Source organism: Nanorana parkeri, unplaced genomic scaffold (genome assembly GCF_000935625.1).
Source record: "Nanorana parkeri isolate BGI_ZX_2015 unplaced genomic scaffold, ASM93562v1 scaffold94, whole genome shotgun sequence".
NCBI lineage: Eukaryota > Metazoa > Chordata > Amphibia > Anura > Dicroglossidae > Nanorana > Nanorana parkeri.
In genome coordinates, this window is record NW_017306362.1 from 982968 (window position 1) to 1006855 (window position 23888).

The 23888-nt window shown below is 38.7% G+C and overlaps 4 protein-coding genes across 4 annotated transcripts; all 4 read right to left on the reverse strand.

Annotated features, from left to right (window-relative positions):
- Window positions 1-1182: 1182 nt before the first annotated feature.
- Window positions 1183-2121, reverse strand: LOC108783917 (olfactory receptor 998-like). Its single transcript, XM_018552627.1, has one exon. The coding sequence runs from the start codon at window positions 2119-2121 to the stop codon at window positions 1183-1185; it is 939 nt and encodes a 312-aa protein (XP_018408129.1).
- Window positions 2122-7147: 5026 nt separating this feature from the next.
- LOC108783918 (olfactory receptor 1009-like) lies at window positions 7148-8095 on the reverse strand. The gene has a single exon (XM_018552628.1). The coding sequence runs from the start codon at window positions 8093-8095 to the stop codon at window positions 7148-7150; it is 948 nt and encodes a 315-aa protein (XP_018408130.1).
- Window positions 8096-13431: 5336 nt separating this feature from the next.
- Window positions 13432-17546, reverse strand: LOC108783919 (olfactory receptor 1019-like). The gene is made up of 3 exons (XM_018552629.1): window positions 17505-17546; window positions 14808-15740; window positions 13432-13485 (listed from the first exon to the last, which is right to left on the reverse strand). Exons 1-3 carry the CDS (start codon window positions 17544-17546, stop codon window positions 13432-13434), a joined length of 1029 nt encoding a protein of 342 aa, XP_018408131.1.
- Window positions 17547-22072: 4526 nt separating this feature from the next.
- On the reverse strand, window positions 22073-23020 carry LOC108783920 (olfactory receptor 5V1-like; the record flags this gene model as incomplete). The annotated part of the gene is made up of 1 exon (XM_018552631.1): window positions 22073-23020. A coding segment is annotated over one exon (948 nt), but the record flags the coding sequence as incomplete, so codon positions are not given.
- Window positions 23021-23888: the final 868 nt, after the last annotated feature.

Consider the following 23888-nt stretch of genomic DNA (forward strand, 5'->3'; position numbering starts at 1 on the left):
ATTGGATAGAGATGCGTTTTTACAACATTTGATCATCAGTGGGATGCTTAGGTGCTGTAAGAAGGAGGTTTGTAACTAAGAATTTATTTAGACTTTAGACTCTAAATAAATTCATAGTAACAAACCTCCTTCTTACAGCACCTAACCAGTTCATTCTACTGTATATATCACAATGCCTATATCTGTAAAAAATAAGTCAAGGCAACTGGACTTGCTGTATTTTTTCTTGAAGGCGTTTCACTGTCAAGTACGCATCCTAGACAGGGAGGAGGACTGGTTAAAGGGGGTGTGAAAGAGGCCATTTATGTAAAAATGGAGAAGCCAAGCTTGAATAGAGACACACAATTCCTATGTTCATTACATAGACATATTTTCATTTTTGATTTCCTCTCATATCATAGTACTGGTTACTCCATGGAATGAGGGAAGCATGACTCAAAGCGTTTTGAAGATAGAACAATTTTTGCTTCTGTAATTGGAGGTGTATTATAATGACCATTATATCATATGCATGACCATAACCCTCAACAAACAGGTGCAGGGGCAAAAAAGGAAGAGAGGCAGAACCCAAGGACTTTAAACTACCAGATAATAGCTTTTTTTGTGAGTATGTTGGGCATAGATGGCAAATAGTTATCCGCAATGATATTAGCATGTGCTATGGCTTATAACACATCCTAATGGTGCTACTTTTGGAGGGACTTCTATGAATTTTTGAGTGAATATCACTTTGATCCTGTACGCAAGACCAGTCACCTTGCACAAGGAGAGAGAGCAGCAATGCACAGATCTGGAAGACATTCACAAAGCTCACCAAGGTTCAAATAAAAATATACATGGCTCTTGTATTTAGACAATATTTGCATATCCAGGAGTTTAGTTTTTAACTGTCTAAGAGGGGACTTCCTCACCTCGTATTGTGTAAGGAAGTGACTGAAATTGAAAAATGGCTTGTTAAATTCAGCATGTTTCCTTTTTTAATCACTATCCTTATTTGTATAAATCCCATGTTCATGTGGTGAAGTATTAAAATTAAAGGAAAGAAAATGAGCACAAAAATTAAAGTTTTTGCCTGTCGAGACCAATCAGAATTCTTGTTTATTTTTTTTAATGAGAAACCTGATTGTAACAATTCAAATTTTATGGTCATTTTTTTTTTCCCCAGTTTTAATGTACTGTCACTTAATGCTTTTCAGTTCCACAACGTGGAGCTATCTTAGCAAGAGCATTTTTAACCTCACTGTTCCTTAAACTATATATAAAAGGGTTTAAAAATGGTGCCACCACAGTGTACATGACAGCCACCATTTGATCCTGATACGTGGCATAACTTGATTTGGGTTTTAGATACACGAATATGATCGATCCGTAAAATATTGTTACCACTATTAAGTGGGAAGTGCAGGTAGAAAATGCTTTCCTCGTCCCTGTGGTCGAATGGATTGTTAAAATTGATGATATGATCTTTATGTAAGATAAAATTATTAATATAAATGAACAAAGTATAACAAGACCACTTGTGCAAAAAATTACAATTTCATTGGTCCAGGTGTCAATACAAGAGAGTTTCAGCAGAGGCGGGATGTCACAGAATACCTGATTTATCTTATTGTCACAGAAAGGCAACTGGAAGGTCAAGACTGTATGTATGAAAATGTTGACTATGCCAAAAACCCAAGAACCAGCAATAAGGTGAAGGCAAGTCCTTCTGTTCATGATAGCGGTATACAGCAGTGGATGGCATATGGCATTATATCGGTCATACGCCATGGCTGCCAGTACATAGCACTCGGTGCCGCCACACACACCGAAACTGTACAGCTGCAGGATGCACCCAGAAAATGAGATGGTTTTACTTCCCGATATCAAGTTGGACAACATTTTGGGTACAGTAGATGAAATGTAACATATATCTAGGAAGGAGAAGTTGGCAAGAAAGAAGTACATTGGAGTCTGAAGATTAGGACTAAATCTATAGGCAATAATAAGGAATAGGTTTCCAAATACTGTAATGATATAAATCCATAGAAGCACAATAAAAAATATAGATTGAAGTTCTGGATTTTCAGTAAGGCCAACGAGAATAAATTCTGATACCATAGTCTGATTTTTCTTTGCCATTGTAGCTGCTCTTTCTGCAGAGACAAGAAAATTCACATTCTCGTTTGTATGTAAATAGAGATGGCTGCTTACTGTGATACTGCTACGCAAAAGCTGTGATGGCGGCCATACACAAAGTGATTTGTGATCATCCCAGGTATGAGCAATTGCCAACAAGCAACTTTTCATTGATCATTGAACAATGCAACAAACACAATATTGTTCTGCACTTTGCAAACAACTTAAAATATAACGTACAAATATGACCCATCAGTCATAAATCTGAACAATCTGTGATAAATAATTTTAAATAATTGTATAATCAATCTCTTTAATGACTGGCCTTCCGACCCGCATGCAGATATTTCTTTAATCGATAAAGTGAACAACAAAATTCTTTCCCAGCCAAATGATACGTCAGAGGCAATCAAAAGTTCATTAAATACATTGAATGGAAGAACTTTGTTTTGTGATATTTATTATATTCAATAAGTTTGATTGCATTGAATGATTAATTGAGTAATGATATCTATAAGTGTGTGGCTGCCTTTAGAGCTTTTAACCTGTGTCATTTTTAATAACAAAGACTAGCATTATCACGGGGAGCAGTCATCTTTGTTAGTTTATAATTAGGCATTCACCGATACCGATACTAGTATCGCTGCCGATGCCGAGTATTTGGGCGAGTATTAGGACTCGGCCAAATGCTCCGATACCTAGCCCAATACTTGGGCTTCCGGTATTAGTAAGCCGGGCATCGAGTCATTACACGCTGCCCGGCCTGATTGGCCTCCTCCATACTCCCTCGTCTCCTCATGCGAGTATGTTTTCTGAAAACACATGTGCATGCAGCAGAGTCTTATTGGATCCTACTACTGTCCCTCCATCTCCCTGTATGACTGCTGCTGTGCAAGAGATTATGGGGTTGATTTACTATAAAGGCAAATAGGCTGTTCACTTTGCAAGGGATTTTTTGCTTTGCAGGGGTAGTATCCCATTAGTTTAGTAAATATGGTGAGGTTCTGCTGACTTCCATCCTCAAAACATGTGCAAGCAAAAATACTGTTTCCTTTTTAATTTCCTTACATGTGAATGGGTATTCTTTGCAAATTCAATTTTTACCACATGCACTAAGCTACGGGAAAATTGTAGACAGCCTAGTTGCCTTCAGTAAATCAACCCCTATGGGAGGCCAATATTAAGCACTTTTGCTATATATTATATACTGATATATTTTTTTGACTTTTAACTAGTTGCATGTAAAATTAATTTCATTCTAATTAAAGTATACAAATAGTGTTTTTTATATGTGCCAGGAGTTAAGCTTTAAAAGAAGGAGGACTAAGAATAGAATACCCTTTTACTGGCCAGAGATTCTAGACTTAATTCCTGCAAATCTGGATCAGTCCCATATCAGCCTAAATGCTTTAGGGATCAGGTTTTTTTTTTGGAACAGTCAAACACACCTTTAGTTTTTGGTTCAACTTATAATTTATCATTTTGTTTGTACACCGGTCACTTTAGTCAAGCTGCACTGCCCATATGATAAAGTCTTGGAAAAAAAACTAATGAATTTCCACAACCCTAGTAACTGGCATTGCTCCAAGTACTTAAGTTCTTCCTTCATAATATAAAATAATTTCCTTTCTCGAATAAATTCAAATTGAAAGGTATAGTTTTGCTGGATTCATAATGCTGAAGCCTCCTTTAATTCTGGCATGTTACTGAAAAAAGAACAAATCAAACAAATAAAGCAGAAAGTGGCTGTGTATAATAGATACATAACTTGTAACCGTGAATATTGTTTATTAAATGGTTAGAAGGGCGTTATCTTTTATTATGTTGCCTCGTAGACCAAGAGGGACAAGTCTTCTAGAGTTGATCTCAAGGTGATTCTTATAGAATGAAACAATTTTAAATAAAAATTGTTGCTTTAATTTTGACACAGAGGAAAAACACAATTATGTGTGTGGTTTGGGACTGCTAATTTTAAAATGTCAAGTTGATTTGGATTTTTTCTACTGGCAGAGATAATTTCCCCAATGGTAGGTAACACATTGCCTGCTATGATACCTATAACTGCAAAAAGAATGACAGCAACAGTATTCAGTGTGTACAAATTATTTCCCAAAATATTCATCTCCCCCTTGTAACTGGGGCTCTCAGAAAAGAGGTTGACTCACAGGCAGCCTGTTGCATAGAATGGAACATCTGTGGCAAAGTTGTAGGTTTACTGCAAGTTTTATATTTGGTTATACATTTGCAGAGAGAGGGACATGTCTAAAGTAGCCTCAAAGGGAGACCTTTTTAAAAATTGACACATTTTACAATGTATTTTGTGACACTTTTCTACAATATTTAGTCCCATTTTTCTTACTTGGTCTAAAGAACTGGGTTTTAAAAACATATTTGGAAAAATGGTGTTTGTGGATGTGTGAATTACAACGTGAACAAAATTACAAATATTTTGAAGGTTATACATTTGACATGAATGTATTTCAAATATTTATCTGTTTTTTACCTGGAGTTATTCTTTAACAACTGTGCATTTTACCAAAAGCTTACACAAGGCTATAACTGCATTTTTGGCAGCAAAGCTGACATTCATATACAGTTTTCTCCATATCCTAGTAATACAGTAGTTTCTGAATACACGATTCCTACTGGAGTTACTGTGTACTTGTCAAATTGCTTACACAGAAGAACAAATAAATATTTCTGACCTGAATATATTTTCAGAATTTTTTTGCTATTTGGCAGAAAAACTGACATTTTCAACATTTTGGGAAATTTCTCTGAGCACCTATGGCCATATACAAGTCAAAAACTCATAAACTCTAGTGAAAGGTGGCACGGTTGCTCCATTAATAATTGTTTATTTATCTGTTCAATATACTTTTGCTAGGGAATTTGACTACTACAGGAAAAGTAATTTCCCAAGAACAGCTCCCTCCTTCCTTGCACGACATAGCCCTCTCCTCTGCTAGGAATGTCTAATTACTCTTTTAACTCTTTGAGACTCTAGAGTTCATTTGCTAAGGGCAAATAGGCTGTTCACTTTGCAAAAGAGAGATTCCTCTTTCAGTTTTGCATGGGAATTGCAATACCAAAGCCTTCTTTTGTTTTCAACTGTATCCAAATCTAAAAAAGTATAAAACATATTAATTTCTAATGCTTTACTCATAATAAGTATCTATATTATATGGAAAGATGGGACTAACCTCTATCTACAGGTACCACATCCTATTTTATATAGTAACCTTTATACTACAAAGCATTGGACTTTTGAAGTACCCACATACCCATATAGATATATAATTACAATTTTATTTATCATGTATAAAGAACAAGTAATCAGCATCCAAGCTTCATATATGGATCTATTGTCCTTGATACACCCTCTATCTGGACACCCAATCTCTCCATCACCTCTTATCATTAAGTGTCATACCACATTAAATTCTATAAACAGCTTGACAAAATTCCATTCTTTTATAGCTTTGGAGTTATTTGGGCACTATCTATCAGCGAGATGGGGAAACACTCTATAGGGGGGATTTATCAAACTGGGGCAGAGAGAACCGGGAGCAGTTGCCTATGGCAACCAATCAGCTTCTTTCTTTAGTTTGTTCAGTTAAGCTTTGAAAATGAAAGATAGAAGCTGATTGGTTGCCAATCACAGCTGCTCCAGATTCTGTCTGCTCCAGTTTTGATAAATTCCCTTCTATGTGTTTCGCAGTATGAGATTCGCTGCTACCTCAAGAGGCAATTGGAGGTATCTAAAAGGCATACATATGCATATTAAGATCAGTATAAAATATTACGTGCATATTGATTCAACATTTACAGAAGGTGGTCAGCATTGGCATTCTACATATTTTTTTCCTGACAGGTGTCTTTAATAAAGCAGTACAAGGATTAGTCATGTGTCTGCTGTAGAAACCCGAAAATTATTCAGTTTACCACACTCAAATCATTAAAAGGTGTAGACCAATACACTCCTAGTTTGTTTTATTTGTAGTTGTTGTTTCACTGGTGACATGTGACTTCTTTTAAAAGTGCTCTATGATGCATACATTGTAGTCAGAAGATAAGAAGAAAGACAATTCTGGACAGATCTACTTAACGAGGGGAAAAGCTTTATTTCAAGATAAAACGTGTGTATTACACATATTGCACTGTTCATCTATTGCATAGTCAGTTTAGATGCCAATAGTACTTAGTAGAGGTATTCTTCAAAAACTGATCTTCAGGTTCATGTGAAAGAACACAATTGAATCCAGTTATTTAATTGTTAAAATGAAACTATTGAATGTGTTCTTGATATCCGCCTCCTGACACCTCCTGCATAGCAATATAAACTAGGAGAAGGAAAAAACATTTGGTGATATAGTAACGTGATGACCACCATAACTGTGCTGATTCTCCTTTATTGTCTAGACTAAGGTCTGTTTCGACCAAATTGTTTTATCTACTGCATAAGTAAAAAGTAGGGTCAGCAACATGGTTCTGCTGTCTGACAGAAGTGTTTGGATAACAGCACAATTACATATCCATTGCAGGTATGTACTTAGGTGGAGTAAAGCTTTAAGCATGTTGAAACTTGCATTGCATTTGCTCTTCCCGTGGGCCTCTTTGCTCACCTGCCCCTCCAAAATCCCTGTGCAAGTTCCAGGTTAATACTAGGTCCAAGCTTTCACCAGAGTAAACACAAATGACATTACGGAGCTGGTGACTGGACAGTTACTCAGGTCTGAATTGTAGGAGGAAGTTGAGAGAGTTACATACCTCTTTATACCTGAAATATCCCAACATTGCATGGGGCACCAGTAGTCTAAAAGGGCAGGCAGGGGAAAGGGGGGTAGGGGGGAAGGGGGATTGTGGTTTAGGTAAGTATCGGGGGGGATTTTGGTTGTACCTTTTACTTTTAACTGAATGGGTAAACTACAGGTCTACATTAAATGACCTTCTACCCATATAAACATATTCTAAATTTGCAAACTGCATAGAACTCTAAGCTGTGTATCAAACTGCAATAAAATGAAGATCATACTAAATGCTTCTTAGATGTCGTCAGCTGATGATATATTTTAATAAGAGCCATTTTTACGTCTCTGTTCCTTAGACTATAGATAAAAGGGTTTAACAGAGGAGCGATAACAGTATACATGACTGCCACCAACTTGTCCTGAACAATGGCACTGCTTGATTCAGGCTTTAAGTACATAAACATAACAGAACCATAAAATATAGTCACCACTGTGAAGTGTGAAGTGCAAGTGGAAAACGCCTTCTTTCTACCGGAAGTGGAATGAACTCTTACGACGGCCAGTATAATATATATATAAGATACCATGATTAATAAAAATGAACCGACCACAACGCAGTTGCTGGTCACAAAAATGACGATCTGATTAATCCTGGTGTCAGCACATGCTAAGGTTAATATTGGCGGAATGTCACAGAAAATGTGATTGATTTTGTTAGAACCACAAAAAGGCAAAGTGAATGTAAGAACCGTATGCAGCAGAGAATTTGATGAGCCAACCAGATAAGATCCGATGACAAGCCGAATACAAACCATCCTATTCATTATGATGCTATATAAAAGTGGGTGACATATCGCATTATACCGATCGTACGCCATTGCCGCTAGCAAGTAACACTCCGTCCCACCGCACACTCCAAAGCTATAGACCTGTAAAGCACAGCCATAGAAAGATATGGTCTTATGTTCCAATAACAAGTTGGAAAGCATCTTCGGAATGTTGACTGAAATGTAACAGATTTCAAGAAAGGAAAAATTAGTCAGTAAAAAATACATAGGGGTGTTAAGATTTAGGCTAAATATGTAAGCCAAGATGATACATAGATTTCCAATCACTGTAACAAGGTATATCATTAAAAACACCATAAAAATTAAAACTTTAAGTTCCGCAGTTTCTGAAAGTCCGATGAGAATGAATTCTGTCACTGTTGTGTGATTATGGTCCATATTTAGATATTTTCTGTCTGTAAATACAAATACTGGCTGATTTAAATCTACAGTTTTAAACCAATCGTCATGATATTCTATTCTATTACAGTGTTGTTGTTCTAAAAGTACAATTTAATAACAAAAGGTGTTTTTTACTTGGTAGTCTGCATTTACCAAAATCGTGTTCAAAATGTGTTAATTGTGCCATTTATTGAGAAGCATAGCTTTTGTTTTACAATGTGATATAAAAGAACCACACAGATGATCTCATAATAGCACAATTTTATAACAGTAAATACCAACCAAATACTTCTTTTTTTCTTTTGTGAGAAGGTTCTCTTAAACAGTGATTCATCACCAAGTTGTTCTTGTAGCTCAGCAAACTACACATGTGATGGGTAAAATTGTCACCAGCTTCCTACATCTCAAGTGATGTCCAGGAGTAAGGTTCCTACACCCAAACTGTGTCCCGTTATAAAGGCTTGGCCATTTTCTTGTGCCTTTCCATGGTGGTACATGAGATCTGTAGGTGAGATCTCAGTGTTTGTCTGCACATCCGCTGTGGCCTGTAGGAGGAGTTCCCACTCTCTTTGTTGGATCCTTTATGAGGTGGAACATACATAACTCCCAACTGGACACAAAAAGAGTGAGGAGGCCCCAACAACTATCAACAACCAAAAATGTATCACGATGGGAGCATCTGTGCATCCTCGCAGCAAAAAAAGCCATATTGACGAACTGGCTTTCACCGACCACCCCCTCCTTGAAACAGCTTGCAAACCTACTTACCAAACTGATGTCGCTGGACAAGCTTGATGCCCACTATAACAGCCCAATCACAGCGAAATTCTTTGCTACCTGGACCTTATTTATAGTATCAACCCTATCACCAACTCAGCTGACGGAAGTAATGTTATTGTTCAAAGATACGGCTGGTACCACACCGCAAAATTGGAAGGATCCCTAGGGGTCCTAGATGTCCTTTAATGCCCCCCCTGCTTTGCTTTGGTGCCTCCCAATCATTCAAGTGTTCACTTATTTAATTATCTGTCCGTCTTAGTTTAGTTTACTTCTTACTTCTCCCTCTGGCCCCTTATAGTCTCATCAGGACCCCAACATGCTCAGGTGAATCTGAGATGCTACCAGGTGATTGCGATGCTTGCTTACTCACTAGTTTTTCTTGAGTCGAAACCATGTTATACCACATGTACGTATCTTTTATAAATGCGTTTGTTTATAGTGGTAATGCTGTACTTTGGAACCTTTGGTGATATCACACTATATTATATTATGTCTTGTTTTATGATGTTTCTTACAAGTTGCCGATTATCCAATAGAGGCGTAATATAATCTCTGTGTGTTTTCCTCCACTCATGCATACATTATATTTATCATTTAGGCTTACTGAAAGAGGCTTGAAATGGATGGTGATAGTGATGTATGGGGATAATGGACTAAACACTAACACTACATGCAGCAGCTGAGATCTAAACTATTAGAGTAAGTACATGTATTGCATTTGTATATGTAAAGTTGACCGTGATGGTTTCAGTATTGTCTTTATTGTATTCTTGAAAATGTACCAAAGTCCCAAAGATATAGGTACAGTAGGGCCTAGAATCACCCACATATCACAGCACAACCTCAATAGCTCCCCAATGGAGAGTCACTGTTCCACAGGTTTACCACCACATCTTGTGGCACATGATATCCTGGCCCTAAGGTCCCCTGACCATACAACATGTAAGTCCTCACAGCCTTAATGGATCATACGTACACTCCAGCACTCCTGGCTGGGGGTGAGGGGTGTGGTCTATATAGAGTTTGGGTGATCCTAATATGTCTTCAAACAATATGTACTCTAATGCATTTTGTTCAAAGTGTTTTACTTGTTATCTCTTAGATAAGCTATCCCTAGAGGCACATGTATTAGTGTTGGCACATTTTTTGTTTCTGAGCTTTAATCATTGACATCTAGGGATTTTTAAGTCCAGGAATGCTAACAGCAATTTTGCTTTTAACAAACATTTAGGAAGTAGGCTCCCTATTTGTTTATGCAGCTTAGAGGACTTGTGCATTAGTAAAGAAGGGCAATAACAATATATGGACTATCCACATGGCCCCAGAGACTGGTGCTATCATTAGGATGAAGCAGTTATTATGAATATATGGTGCAATAATATGCTGAATTAAACTGTATTTGTTGAGTTTAAATGTGTGCCGGATTTTGGGACTATAATAATTAGTTTGTGTACAGTATATGTGTTTGGCTATGTGTTTAATGATATGGTCTATAATAGGTGTACGTACTAACAGCGTCCCTTTGGGGTATTGATGTTTTTAAAGTTTTGATCAGTTAAACTCTAAAGCATTTTTTACATTTCAGCTGTGTGACGTTTCATTTGGCAATAACGTTGCAAGTACTTACAGAAGGGAGACATGTATTGTTCTTGGAACATTTCGTTTAATGGTATTGTATTTTAGAATCATTTCATTTTCTATACTTTTGAAATAAATAAATGTGTCTTTTCCCAGTTTCACTAGTATTTATTTTAAAACAAGTGTAAATATAGGTATAACGTGTTAATTGTTAGACTCTATGCATTTCTGTGTTAGACTTTTTAGACTCAGTGCATTTTCTTTGCAGCACAGTGGCATAGTGGTGAGTGCTTCTGCCCTGTAGCACTGGGGGGTCCCTGGTTCAAATCCCTACCAGGTCCCTATCTACAATGAGTATGCATGCTTTCCCGTGCTTGCATGGGTTTCCTCCCACACTCTAAAGACATGCTGGAAAGTTAATTGGCTCCTCTCTAAATTGGCCCTTGAATGCATGTGAGATAGGGACCTTAGATTGTAAGCTCCTTGAGGGCAGGGAATGGTGTGCTGTGTAAAATTTTTGGCACTATATAAATACCAAAAATAATATTGCAAATACAGTAAAACACTTGTTGACATTATTTAAGATTGTTTGTTACTTCCTGTGTACTGAACTGACATCTCAAACAATGCTTCAGCTTTCCAGCCATCTTCTGTGAAGCACAAAATACACCTCCCATGTAATGGAGATGAAGAGATAGGGAGATGTTTACAGAGCAGATCAGGAGAGCAGCATTGCTGGTCCTCAAGAAGATACAATGCAGTGAGTGTGCATTGTCCCTAAGACAGGAATTGTGTTACTAGCAGGTAAACATAAAGGAAAAAATAATGCAGTCATTTCATCTATTACTGGTAAATTGCAATGTATTACATTTTGTTCTTAGGCTTAGATACACTTTATTGAGTCACTGACCCCTCAAAAGCATGCAGGACAGAGGTATTGACTTTTTCACACTTCACTTGATGCATGATTGTTTAAAGGTCTCTAACTTATTAGATAGTAAGGACATTATCAGCATGACAGCCCTGAATACTAGACCTTTAAAAACAAGTCAGTCATAGCAGCCTCCACTTCTCTAATCTCACAGGTTCACTTCAGATTATGAACAAATAAGTAGCTGAACTTACCTTGCCCTTTAATAAGTTATAGAAAACTATCTTCCAGTTCTTAAAACCAATGTATGCTAATACAGAGAAATATTAAACCCTTTCTAACTTCCATCTTTTTAGAGAACATACATGAGAACTGCTGCACAGATCCCATGGTAATATAGGGTTTCTGTACCTCCTGGGACAAATTCCCAATGTCTCATACTTATTTTTTTTTTGCACACCCATTGCTGTTTCGTTAATTTGTCTGCAAGGAACAATTAATATCGGATAGGGAATTGCTATTGTTGTTTCCCTTTTAATTGGACTGATAGGCTGTTGATAATGAGTTAAATTTACAGATCAGGACAGATGAGTCAAAACATGAACTTTAATAATTACACAATACACATTGTTTATAATTTAGAAAGTCCCAAAGTACATTGGAGTAATTGTGTTTCATGAGCGGGGACTATACTGAGCAATTAAGTGAAGCACAATAGTGTAATTAAAGTATATTTTACACAATCTTAAAGCCCAAATTAACTTTCAGTTATAATAATATATTCCAGGTGCAGCAAAACAGAAGGTGTACAAAGTCTTGCAGGTTGTATCCCTTAAAAAGTAGCCACAGTCTGAGTAGAAAAGCCTGTCCCCTGCCAGCAGCGGCAGAGAACCTGCAAAGAGGACCTTTGACCTCTGTTTGGAAGCAGTGGTTTATCTGCAATGGTCTTTGAGAAGCCTCCTGTAGGTCCGGCCTTTCTTCTGCAATCAGCAAAGGTCGTGTTCCAGTGGCGTCACAAGCGGGGTGCAGGGGGGTGACCCCTATTGGAGGGGTGACACCAAAATGACTGACGGCATTATTGTTCCACTGCCGACCATCTGTAACTATTGCTGTACTAGCTGTTATACTGTAATGTTCAGCAATTTTTCTTCTCATATTGTTATGACAAAATCTTAATAAAGAAATATTAAATGAAAAAATCTCATCGAACTCAACTGAAAATAATTGTATTTATTTAAAACATCCTTTTCCTGGTCTTTTAGCTTTGTGAATTGAGCCTTATGCATCCATTTTTCCCAACATTATTAAAAAGCAATTCCATTTTCAATAAAGGAAGTTAGAGTTTCATCCTCTTTAGGAGTTCACTTCTCTCTGGCACCCCTATTAGGAGATTTGCCTCTACATGCCAGACTGGAAGCTCACGTTTTTAGCTGAGCTACTTGTTTTCAATGGCCTGTGTGTTCTCCCTAGATTCCTACAGAGAATTCACCAACTTTTTAAAACAATGGAAAAAAGGCTCCATTGGTGTTGAAAGCCATTGGTTCTGTGTATAGCTGGCCCAGGGGCACAAAGGGAAGATATATGTGTTCTTTTTCCTATTCTGAAATGGACAATACATCTCTTTCTTGTTTGTGTTGGAGGTATTGACTTGTATGTTACTTATATTTAAAGCCTAATTCAAGGCAAACATCTGACCACACAGACATTGTACACATTAGAGAAACATTCCACCTACCCAAGCACATGCCCATCCACCTCTGAGATTTGCACAGCTCTGCCATACAGCACAGTCCTCTCTGGCATGACAGAAAACCTGATTTTTCTCTGCCGCTGTTAAGCCCCTACTCCAGCCTGTGACAGGACAGTATAAAAAGAAGACTGATGAGCTTTTCCCTCTGTCACTCTGTTCCCTAATCCTATCAGCATGTTCCTTGTTAGCATGTGATCACTGCTGCACTTCAGACTAGCTCCATGTACTGCTTCTTCCTCTCCTAGTCTCTACTGTTCAGGTATTGCACAAAGCTGTTACCAGCGGCGCTGCCAGGGCGGGTGTCACCTAGTGCGGCCACCGCACATGCAATGTGACGTCTATGGCGTGACATCATCATGCATGCACGGTGATGTACATCACTGCCAGCAGCCATTTCGGAGATGGGCGCTGGCAAAGAGAGGAGGGAATATTTACCTGGTAGGATCAGGTATGCTGCTGGCTCCCCAGTCCATCTCGTGCCACTGTTGGGCTCTCAGTCCATGACTGAAAGTCCGCTTGTTTTGTGAGGTGGCTGAGATAAGCTCACCTCCTGGTAGATAGGAAACCTGCCTGTTTAGTCAGAGCCTTAGAGGCAAGGATTTGTTTTCTGTTTTATTTTGGTTTTATTGCAACCTTTTAAATAAAAACACTGACTGCAAGTCGGATGAACAAAGGACTTTGCTGCCTGGACTTCCTTTTTCCCAGGGAAGGTGATCCAAACTTGAGCTATACCACACAGCATATACAGAAGACCAACGTGAGATTGAGTGTAGATAGATAGAGGGACACTCCACACACCTCACTGCATTCCCGGCCTATGTAAAAATGGTGTTCGCAGTGATGACCACGGATGGCGCCGTGCAGACACAAAGTAGAGACAAAGATCACCAGCACTCAGCGATATCTTTCAATATGTCCATTTAATTAGACAAAGTGTCACAGTAACAAAAGCCAACATTTCGGGGTAACATCTTTTCGAGGAAGGGACCCTGTGTGGCCCCGAAACGTTGGCTTTTGTTACTGTGACACTTTGTCTAATTAAATGGACATATTGAAAGATATCGCTGAGTGCTGGTGATCTTTGTATCTACAACCCAAGATTGAGACATTTATAAATGTGGAGTAAGAATTTTTGACCTAAAATATGTCCAATAAAAATGCTTCTCCCAAGCTTTACTCTCAAAAATACCTCCATCAACTAAAAATGGAGGAAGACATGTTTAAAGCTCGATTGCAACCACAGGAAAATTCTATCCGTACTTACTGGAATTTTCCTTTCCTGAAATGCTACACAGTCACCAGGCTTTTACAATTCTTGCAATAATAACTGCTGGGAACTCAGTTCTTACCGACATAGGCCCATTGCTCAGAGCTACATCTTGAGGAGCCCTTATCCTACACATAGGAGGCTCTTGGGAGTGAAGACAGCAGCACTGTTTTGCTGTGAAATAAATCAATATATGTATGTGGAGAGGGACAGAGAGGTGTGCGGCATTGGAAAAGTTCTATAGTCTAGCAGGTAGGGGTGACAAAGCTGGGTTGGGATTATGGTGTAGCAGGCACTATGTTGTCAGCTCAAGTGGTTAGTTGGGAGCACTCTGGATTTGTGGAAAATCAACAAGTATTTTTCTTTGTTGTCAGAATTTTTAAAGGGACAAAGCAAATGTGCATGCATTGCAGAGATGTGCTGAATATGTTTTTTCATTGATTTTGCTTTAATGCCATCTCACCACAGTTAATTTCTTTGGCATTTTCAAGAGAGCCAATTTCATTTCTGTGTTACGTATACTGTATATAAAAGGGTTTAACAAGGGAGCAACAGTTGTGTACATGACAGAAACTACCCGATCATGTTCTAGATTGTACTTTGATTTAGGTTTCAGATACACAAAAAAGATGGAACCGTAGAATATAGTAACAACAATGAGGTGAGAAGTGTAGGTTGAAAAGGCTTTCTTACTCCCAACTGAAGACCGAATTTTAAAGATGCATACGATGATGTATATGTAAGATATTACTATGAACAAAACTGAACTTGTGACATGATACCTGCCTAAAGCAAAAATCACCAATTCATTGACCCAAGTGTCAGTACCAGCCAGTTTTAGTAAAGGTGGAACATCACAAAAGAAGTGGTTTATATTTGAACCGCAGAAAGGTAGACTGAAAGTAAGAGTTGTGTGCGTCACAGCACTGAGGACACCCATAAGGTATGACCCAAGTAAGAGTAAACTGCAAGTCATTTTATTCATAATTCTATTATATAATAATGGGTGACATATAGCATTATACCGATCATAAGCCATGCTGGTAAGTATGTAACATTCGGCACCACCCAACAACAAACCACCAAAGAGTTGAGTGGCAGAACCATAGAGAGAAATTGACTTGCCATCTGATAGTAAGACTGACAACATTTTGGGTGATGTGTCAGTTACATAGCAAACCTCCAGGAGAGAAAAATTGGCAAGAAAAAAGTACATGGGGGTCTGGAGGTTTGAGCTCAGCTTGTAGGCAAAAATTATAGACATGTTTCCAAGTACAGTAATGATGTAGATCAATAGGAATAGGATGAAAAGGTAACATTTCATTGCCGGGTTCTCAGATAGCCTTACAAGGATAAACTCTGTGACTGTGGTCCTGTTGACTTCATGCATATTAGTCTGCAGAGAAAGAAATAATTATGATAGAAAAGAAGGTCAGAAGGTGTGAACTGAGCTGCCCGTAAACGGCTCAATAAAAACCAATGAGGTGTCTGATTTTAAGCGTCACATATGATCATTGCCATTTCTGATGTGCTATAATGAGACAATGAGCACATTAGGCAGTTGGAGGTACTGATTTTTACACAGGGAGATTATCCAACCTGACTAAAAATCATAATGCAAACAGAGGCAATCCTTTTCTTTCCTATAGAGAATGTCTACACAAACCTGCCTATATGGTCAAATGAATGAGCACACCTATCTACATAATTGAATTCAGGTGTTCCCAGAGAAGGTTTCTGTGAATGTTAGAGCATAAAAAGACAATTGTGCACTTCTTACCTTTGGACAACATTTTGTGGGAGTCCCTTTTCTGTTCCAGCATGACAATATCTCTGTACATGGCTTGAAGCATTTGGTGTGGAAGAATTCCAGTGGCCTGCACAGAGCCCTGACCTCAACCCTAATGAACACTTTTAGGATGACTCGAAATCGTGACTGCAAGCCAGGTTTTCTTGTCCAACATGTATATTATAGAGCCACTTCTGATAATCTGCATCATATATATTCAAGGACTTACTGAAAACTCTCATCATTGTAGTACATTTTGTCAGGAGTTTTCATGAGAAAATACTTAAACTTAGGGGTCTATTCACTAAGATGCCGAGGGCAGCCGAGTGAATGACCGATCTGAAGTGAAGTGAGCCGAACACTGTTCGGTTATTCACTTCAGGCTGGTACAGCTGATTTCAGCCGTACATCAGCTGAAATCAGCCGTACATCGGCTTGCTTCACGTGGCTTCGGGTCGGCCAAACATGCTCAGCATGTTCGGCCGACCCGAAGTGCAGAAGGAGTTCGACTCAGCCGTTCCAACATCTGGATCGGCTGAGCCGAACCTCTGGCAGGCTTCTCACTGCAGTGAGTGAATAGCCGAATGCCGCTGAGCGGCCTTCGGCTCGGCTGTTCTGCTCGGTCCCCTAGAGGGACCGAGCAGGACAGAAAAAGAGTGAAAAAGCTATAAAAAAAAAGTAAATAGAAAACTATTGTGCGGAGCTAGCAGTGACAGCTAGCTCCGCCCAATAGTTTCCTATTGTCCGGCGGCTCTGCTGCTGTAAAAAAAAAAAGATAAAAAAACCTCTCCCGGGCGCTCTGGGAGCCTCCCGCTCTTGGCCGCCCAGGAGAGAAACACTGCTGTGTGTTTCTTTTTCTTTATTCTGACACGAGCGATGTCAATTTGCAATAGCCAATAGTAATAGCACGGCCAGCTTCGGCTTTCAGCTCGGCTCAGCCGAGCCGATGCATATGCGTTCGGCTCGGCCATGATCGGGAGCTGTACGGGCTATTGTGAATAGCCCGTACAGCACCCCTTCAGTTCTACTGAACCGAAGGGATCCTGGGGCCGAAGCTAGCCGAAGTATCGGCCGAAGCTACGGCCAGATCCTTCGGCAGCTTCGTGAATAGACCCCTTAGTGTATTTATTTCACATTAAAGAATACATTTAGAGTATTCATTGCTCAATTGCTCCTCTTGTTTGGTTGGTATGAAGAGGGTAACATTGAAAGTACACAAGTTGTTCAAATGACATGCTTTGGAGGATGTCTTAAAGCTGTATGTGGTGTTATAGAACAGTACAGTTTTTGCAGACAATGTCAGCAACAGTGTACACTGGTTGCGCATATCTGTTGAATCAATTATTTTGTTTTCCAATTAGTTTGGCTTACCTGCGGTAGCAGCAGTACGCTGGAAATCCCAGGTGACGTCATTGTCCAAATTTGGTCAATATTGTCACCTGGGGGGATGTCCGGCTGTCACCTTACATAACTCTAGTTAGGGGAATCTGCCATTTACCAAGGGGAGCGCAATGTCCAAACATCAACGGGCGGCGGGTCAATGTGATTAATGAGGATGAAATCGCTAGAAGACATTATTGATGTAGATTAACTCGCAAGGTTGGCATGGAATTGCTTTCGGGAACAATAATAAAATGTATTGTCATGTGGTTGTGTGTGATTTATTTCAATTGAATTACTTTTTTCATGGTGTGTGTGTTTATTTACTTCAAACTTTTTGTGGGAATAGGTAATGCACTCATTCTCCTGGAGTGGGCAGATATCTGGGCAACCCCTCATTGAAAAGGGGGGTTCCAAACTCCATAATAGTCTGCACCTTGTTATCTCCATCTCTTTCTTGGTGCACCAGAGGTTGGGAAGAGTGCCTTGTCCCCTAACATTGGGGCAATGTTTTTTCTGCCACTTCCCTTGCAAGGTACTCCCAATGTGGCCTCGTCTGGTACGGGAAGGGGGATGCACGTTTACCGTCTTCCCTTTCCTGACCACCCAGGCTGCAAACCTGTGTAAGTGTCTGGTTGGAATATTTTTCAGCGAAACCCACTCCAGTTTTCTTCACTTTTTTAAATAAATGTGTACGATTACAATTTTAATAATCGTCTGTTTATTTTTTTACACTTTTAATATACATTGTTAAAGGGGTCCAGGGACCCCTTAGTGATGTATAATGTTATTTCTATGAGGTCTGCTGCAATCAGAAAGTCCTGCTTTGACATTTTGCTCAGTTATAGATTTTCTCACTCTGTATTTTTCATCCTAATTAACTTAAGAGTAGAGAAACATGAAGATAAAATTTAAAGATAGAACATGCTACTGATGAGCAATTTGATAGGAGTAGGATTCACCAAGAATTACTGGAGCCTATTATCCACCAGGTTCCCCTTAAGGAGTTACACTTTCTTTGATAATTTGAAAGTATGAATTCTATACACCCCATATAGCCCATATATAGTAAATGAACCTGGAGAGACTCACACAATCCATCAAGAAATCCTTATCCTGAAGTGGACAGGGAAGATGGTTTTAGATTAAATTGCAGACCCCCTGTAAACTGTCAGGGTTATTCACAAAAGGATGAAGAGTTTGGAGAAGGCAGAAGAAGTGAACAATCTAGGACAAAATAGCTGATTTGGAACAATTCTCCAATTCAGCTCACTTTTTAGTTCAGCTATGTTGTCCTAGATTGTTCACTTCTCCTGCCTTCTTCAAACCTTTCACCCTTATGTGAATAGCCCTGTAAGTTTAAAATAATTTCTTCCCACAAGAAGTAAACACCATTATTATTTTGCATATGATTGCACAATTCCCATTTGTATTATAAGCAGGTTGTCAAGTGTATGGTATTGCATAAAAGTGCAAAATGTGATCAGAAGAACAAGAAAGGTGCCATATTTTTTTCTTTTCTTTTTACCTAAAAGGTATTAAATGGAACTTACATTCTTGTTGCTGCCTTTGTATGTTTTTACAATATATTGTTTGTTAAAAACTTTAATAAATATTATTTCTGCAAAAAAATGGAACCTACATTTCTTGCAATCAGACCCAACTGCATGACACTTTAAATGTGCACTTTCCAATAGGGCTGTAGTGGAGGAATAGCATCTAGTACTAGCAAGAAATCAATTGACATAATCAGTACTGAAACCCTAAAACTGACAACAAAGTAGAATAGAATTACATTTACATTTTGTTGCATGAATTACATTTTAACATATGTACATTTTTCTTCAATGCTATATCAAATGCATTTTATTCATGCTACTGATATCCATGCTCATAGTATTTTGATGCAAGGTGAAAATCCTGACTGCAAATGTTTCTTAGGAACATAATGTACAGTTCCCGTACTCACATTTAAAAAAGGCTGCTTATTCATTCTACTATCTGTTTAATGTTTAGGAAGTAACAAATTACCTTTGAAACAATAGTAATGATAATAAGAAGATACAGGCCGAAATGATATAGGAAAGTATTTCTGATCATGCTCAGCGCAGCGAGTAGTTATAGTATTCTGGCCCTTGGAGACAAAGTCCCAGGTGCTCCAACTTCTGTTGAATATTTTAAAGCTTACTTTGGTTGTTTAAACACAGAGAATATTCCAAACTTGAAAGCTAACAAAAACTTTGTTTTTCCAGTAAAACAACGAATAAGAATAAAAAACAATCATATGTTGATAAAATATTTGCAAGCATTTTTGACAAAATGAAGCAACCACAATTCATGCTCATAGTTCATTCCTGTGATTGTCTTTCTGAAACCAATACATTTGGAGGTTGCAAGAGGGCCCCTTCCTTAGGTCTACAAAAACATACATGCAGAAAATATATGGAACATATGAAATGCAATATGATGATAATATCAGTAGTAATTAGTTTAGAGATATATACAATATAATGTATAAAACTGTGGTGTATCAACAGCCATAGCAGCCCATGCCGCTGCTATAGGACTTGGGGTAGGAGAGGGCTCCATTAGGGAAGCTGATTGGGAAAACTAAAATGTGAGGTTTCCAGTATAGAAGGTCTGAAGTTAGAGTTCAGGATTATCTATTCACAGATCCCCCTCTATGCAGAAACAAGCATTTCCTTATCTATCTTAGCAGTGTAGATTGATTGTCCTCTGAATGTCTGCTATAGACTGAAATCAACCCTGTATGCCTAACACAGTTACAAATACCAGAGTCTCACCTCTGTTAAAAACCTTATAGGAGGGCAGAGGTTTTTAGTTCTACAACAAAGTTAAATGAAGCCAGAGTTTAAATACATTTGTTTTAGGGTTGAAGAGTAATTGTGCGCAAGAGCATGTTATCCATGTTATCATAATATGAAATATAATTATGGTTATTATTATTATTAGTGCTACTATAACTTTTAGCACCAGCACTGCTCCCTAGTAGAGTAATAACTATGCTGACAGCTCTTCTGGTGCCTGTACGTGATACATACTTAATTTTAAGATCAATGACAGTTGACACAGTTAGCTGTGGGGGAAAATTTTGGAGCCCCATAATTTGTAGTTTAGCCTCGGTATAAATCCTACACTCAATGGTATTATTAATAATAAAATTATAAATATAAGGAATATAATGATATATAGTCACCTGAATTAAATTACTTAAACCACTTGCTGACCAGGTTGTTTACACCCCCTTCCCTTCAAGGCCATTTTTCAGTATTCAGCGCTGCGGTACTTTGGCTGACGTTTATTGCGCCATGCAACGCTGTACTGAAATACATTTTATACCATTTTTGGGGGACATATAGAGCTTTCTTTTGGTGGTATTTAATCACCACTGGGGTTTTTATGTTTTACTATATAACAAAAACAGTGAATAAAAGATTTTACCGCTCATCAGTGTAGTGTTATCAGTTAAAAACAAAAGTTTGTGTGTTTTTTTTTGTTTTGTGTGTGTCAATTTTTATTTATTTTGTGAGCATGTATCCCCCAAAAATATACATCACTTCCTGCATTCAGAGACCGGGAGGAGAGCGCAGGGAGATCGCGTACTGATCTCCCTTTGTTCTCAGTGTACAGGGCCACATCGCCCAGGATGGATGGACGCCTGGGATCGCGGGGACGACTGTGGCGGGGACAGCGACTGCGACGAGAGGTAAGGATGGAGGCGCACCCTCACTTGCGTCATACAAGCGATTGGGCTCTTTACAGACGCCGGACCGCCATCGCTGGCCCTTTAAAATCCAGGTGGTTTCTCGCTCGTGTGCGCCAGGGGGTGCGTGCATGAAGGACGTCTAAAGACACCCACCCGCATCCAGGAGACTCCCGTCTGGCCGTCTTTCAGCGTTCGGCGGACAAGAGGTGGTTAAAGAAAAAATATTTGTTATTAATTCTATTAATCACATTTCAAACATCAATTATTCTATTGAGTGGACAATATAATGTCTACATTTCTAAACTAATAGATGCTGATTTTGTAAGTATTTGTAAATTGTATCTCAAACATTCAAAAAACATATTTTTCATTTTCTGCACACATTTTTTAGCCCTGATGAATGTGGCCCCTTTGATCACACATTGGCTGTTTTCACTTAAAGCTACAACAAATAAAATTGAACTGGACAGAAACTATTAATATGATGTTCTCCTCCTTCCAACAGAGCAGTGGAGGAGCAAAGGGAGGTTACGTTTCTGTAGATGGAGGGGTTCTTCTTACAAAAGAACCTGTTTCTTTGCCCTGAATGGGCAAATTAAGAAAGTTGCTTTATTATTATACAGGATTTATATAGCGCCAACAGTTTGTGCAGCGCTTTACAATATAAGGAGGACATTACAATGCAATTCAAGACAAAATGTTAAAGAGGGCCCTGCCCATGAGGGCTTACAATCTTTAAAAGTTGAAAGAGTAATGGTAATGACCAATCTCTAAACAATACTTGATAGAAAGTACATTTCTGTGTGTGTGAACATGTATACATACAATGTGATCAGTACTTTTTAGGCACAATGACTTGAAAAAGTCTTATAAGAGCCCCTTTCATTGTGTTATTCCTGATACTGTATATGAAAGGATTTAGCAGTGGTGCAATGGTGGTGTATATAACAGAGACCACTCTGTCCTGCTCTGCATCATACTTCGATTTGGGTTTAAAATAAACAAAAAAGATTGAACCATAGAACATGGTTACAGCCATTAGGTGGGATGTACAGGTGGAAAAAGCTTTCTTTCTTCCTGGAACCGACTTGATTTGCAAAACTGCAGAGATGATTTTGGTGTAGGAGATCATTATCAGTATGAACGAGCCAAAAATAACACCTCCGCTTATGACAAACACAGCAAGCTCATTGACTCTGGTATTGGTGCAGGCCAGCTTTAGTAAGGGTGGGATGTCACAGTAGAAATGGTTTATCTTGTTAGACCTACAAAAAGGTAGAGAGAACGTAAGAGCCGTGTGTATTACTGCATTAGTGGCACCAATGGCCCAGGAAGCGGCGATAAGCTGAATACATGATATCTTATTCATTATCATGTTATACAAGAGTGGCCTACAGATGGCACTATAGCGATCGTAGGCCATGGTTGCAAGGATGTAGAATTCAGTCCCAGCAAAGAGCAGTCCACAGTACATTTGAGCAATGCAGCCATAGAAGGAGATAGATTTATCTTCACTAAGTGAGTTGGACAACAGCTTTGGGCAAGTGTCTGAAACATAACAAATCTCTAGGAAGGAGAAATTGGCAAGGAGAAAATACATAGGGGTATGAAGGTTTGGGCTGATTTTGTAAGCAAGAATGATTAACATATTTCCAAGCATGGTGACCACATACACTAGTATAAAAGAAATGCTTAGAAAAATGTTGAGGTTTGGAGTCTCAGAAAATCCAGCTAGAATAAATTCTGTAATTGTGGTCTGGTTTTTCTCCATCATTTCTGTGAATAAAGCAAAAAGAGATCAAATCTAGAGCAAAAAATAAACTACACTAAAACAAGCTTCTCAAAGATACATATAGTATATCACAAACAAAAACCATTACACCTACAATATGGACTTCCATCATTTTATTTGCACAACATTCCTACCAGTCTGAAGAGGCAAAATATTTTTTATTGTGATACAAACAAGAAATAAGACAAACAAACAGAAAACTTGAGCATGGCTTTCTTCTTGACACTCTTCCATAAAGGCCAGCCCTGTGGAGTGTATGGTATAGAGTGGCCCTATGGATACTCCAATTTCCACGGTGGAGCTTTGCAGCTCCCTCATGGTTATCTTTGTTGCCTCTCTGATTAATGCCCTCCTTGTCTGGTCCATGAGTTTTTAATTGGTAGCCCTCCCTTGGCAGGTTGAGCTGGCATATTCTTTCCATTTTTTAATAATGGATTTAATGTTGCTCCACAGGATGTTCAAAGTTTCAAATAGTTTTTTAAAACCCAACCCTGATCGGTACTTCTCCACAATTTTTTTTTACATTTTGTAAAAGAAGTTATTTTCTTGATTTCACTTCACCATTTTGGACTACTTTGTCAATTGACAAAATGATTGAGAGCGCTCTAACTGTGTTGAGAAAAGAAGAACACTCACGTTTTGGAAGTTGCTGTGATGTTTTGGTCACGAAGGACTGATGTGACTGGGACACATATGATATCACAGCAGGCTGAGGATGGCATCAGGGAGACATGTGGGGAGCTAGCCTGGAGGTGGTTATACAAGGACTGTGGAGAACCGTAAGGAGACAGCTAAAAAAACTATTTTTTCTCTCACCACGATCCCAGGCTTGACAAAGAGGCAGCAGCCTCGAAAC